Source organism: Rosa chinensis, chromosome 2 (assembly GCF_002994745.2).
Source record: "Rosa chinensis cultivar Old Blush chromosome 2, RchiOBHm-V2, whole genome shotgun sequence".
Lineage (NCBI taxonomy): Eukaryota > Viridiplantae > Streptophyta > Magnoliopsida > Rosales > Rosaceae > Rosa > Rosa chinensis.
The window spans coordinates 8,860,901-8,862,437 of record NC_037089.1 but is presented as its reverse complement, the minus strand read 5'-3'; the positions used below and the strand labels follow the sequence as shown (position 1 = coordinate 8,862,437).

Sequence of the window (1,537 nt, the reverse complement as noted above, 5' to 3'; positions counted from 1 at the left end):
ATGAATGCACTGAACCAAAGTGATGTGTTATTTCCCTTGTGACCTTGGTTCATGTACTCTTGGGGGCATGAATTCAAAAAAAAGTACAATCAACAAATTTTGGGATGTAACAGACTAACAGCTTCCCAAAATATGGTTTGAGAAAGAATTAGCAACAATAAATAAAAACTTCAGTAATGAGATGGCGGTGTTTTGAGCCTACAAACTAACAATAATAAATCGCCGCCACAAACTTATCCCCTCAATACGCTTGATTCACCCCCCATATTCCTAACTTACCATTTCGCCCCTGTCCCTTCCCCAAGTCCCTCCTTTATATACGAACCTTCCTTCCCATTTCCAAATCCCTCACCAAGAAACACACACAACCCATCAACACCTCCTCAGACTCTCTCTCTCTCTCATAGAAAACTAAGCTCTTTACAGTATCTCTAAAAATGGCGAAAGGTGGAAAGCTACTGAAGCTCAAGTCGGTCCTCAAGAAGTGGAACTCATTCAGCAAAAGCAACCGCCACAGCATCAACTCTGTAGCCTCCGCCGACGACGACAGCTACTCTTCCTCCAACGACGTCGTCTCCTCCAGAGACCTCCAACCAGTCTACGTCGGCAAGTCCCGAAGACGCTACCTCGTGGGCCCCGACGTCGTCGACCACCCCCTCTTCAAGGAACTGGCGGAGAGATCCTCAGACGACGACACAATCAATGTCGCATGTGAGGTGGTGCTGTTCGAGCACCTGCTCTGGATGCTCGAAAACGCCGATCCTCAGCCGGAATCGATGGACGAACTCGTCGAGTTCTACGCTTGCTGATCGAGAAAGAAGAAGGAATGTATATGCATGGTAACTACTATTACTACTAGGTGAAAGCTGAAAGTGACTGAGAAATTAAGAAGAATAAGGAAGGAAGAGGAGGAGGATTGTACATTCTTTTTTTTCTTAATTTTAAAAATTATTGTAGGTAATTAGAGATTAAGAGTGTGATTTGGTTGTACGGTTGAGGATGATTTAACCCAATATTTCACATCCATCTGAGGCTCTGATCGAGCTGGTCGACATTCGTCAGCTCAATCTTTACCATTGTTCTTAAAGATATGTATTAATCTATATTTCTAATACATTTTCTCTCTTTGGTCTGATATTTATGGGTTGATCACATTATGTATACGTACATGTTTTTTTTTTTTTTAATTTCATATTAGTTACCTGATTGGTATATATATTCAGATTCACTATTTCTCAAAAAAAAATTCAAAATTGAATATCGCCAGCATTATTAGAGTGCCTTGGTAATGAACCGTCGAATTCGTTTTACGACTACTATTTAAAACTGTCCATATTTTAACGCCTCCAAGTAATAATTTTTGTGCCGGCCTAACTCTGTACCATATTTTTAGGAGAGATTCAATTATGTGAATGTGTGGGATCCAACTTTAGGAGTGCACCAGAGTATGGTGTATGTTTTAACCATAATATGTCTCTGCATGAGTACAAGGTAATGTGTCCGTCCAAAGTAATGTAACCATTTTGCAGTACTACTA

General features: G+C 40.7%; 1 protein-coding gene across 1 annotated transcript; it reads left to right on the top strand.

Annotated features, from left to right (window-relative positions):
- Nucleotides 1-338: 338 nt before the first annotated feature.
- LOC112189532 (auxin-responsive protein SAUR76) lies at nucleotides 339-1,135 on the top strand. Its single transcript, XM_024328873.2, has one exon. The coding sequence runs from the start codon at nucleotides 438-440 to the stop codon at nucleotides 807-809; it is 372 nt and encodes a 123-aa protein (XP_024184641.1). The 5' UTR covers nucleotides 339-437; the 3' UTR covers nucleotides 810-1,135.
- Nucleotides 1,136-1,537: the final 402 nt, after the last annotated feature.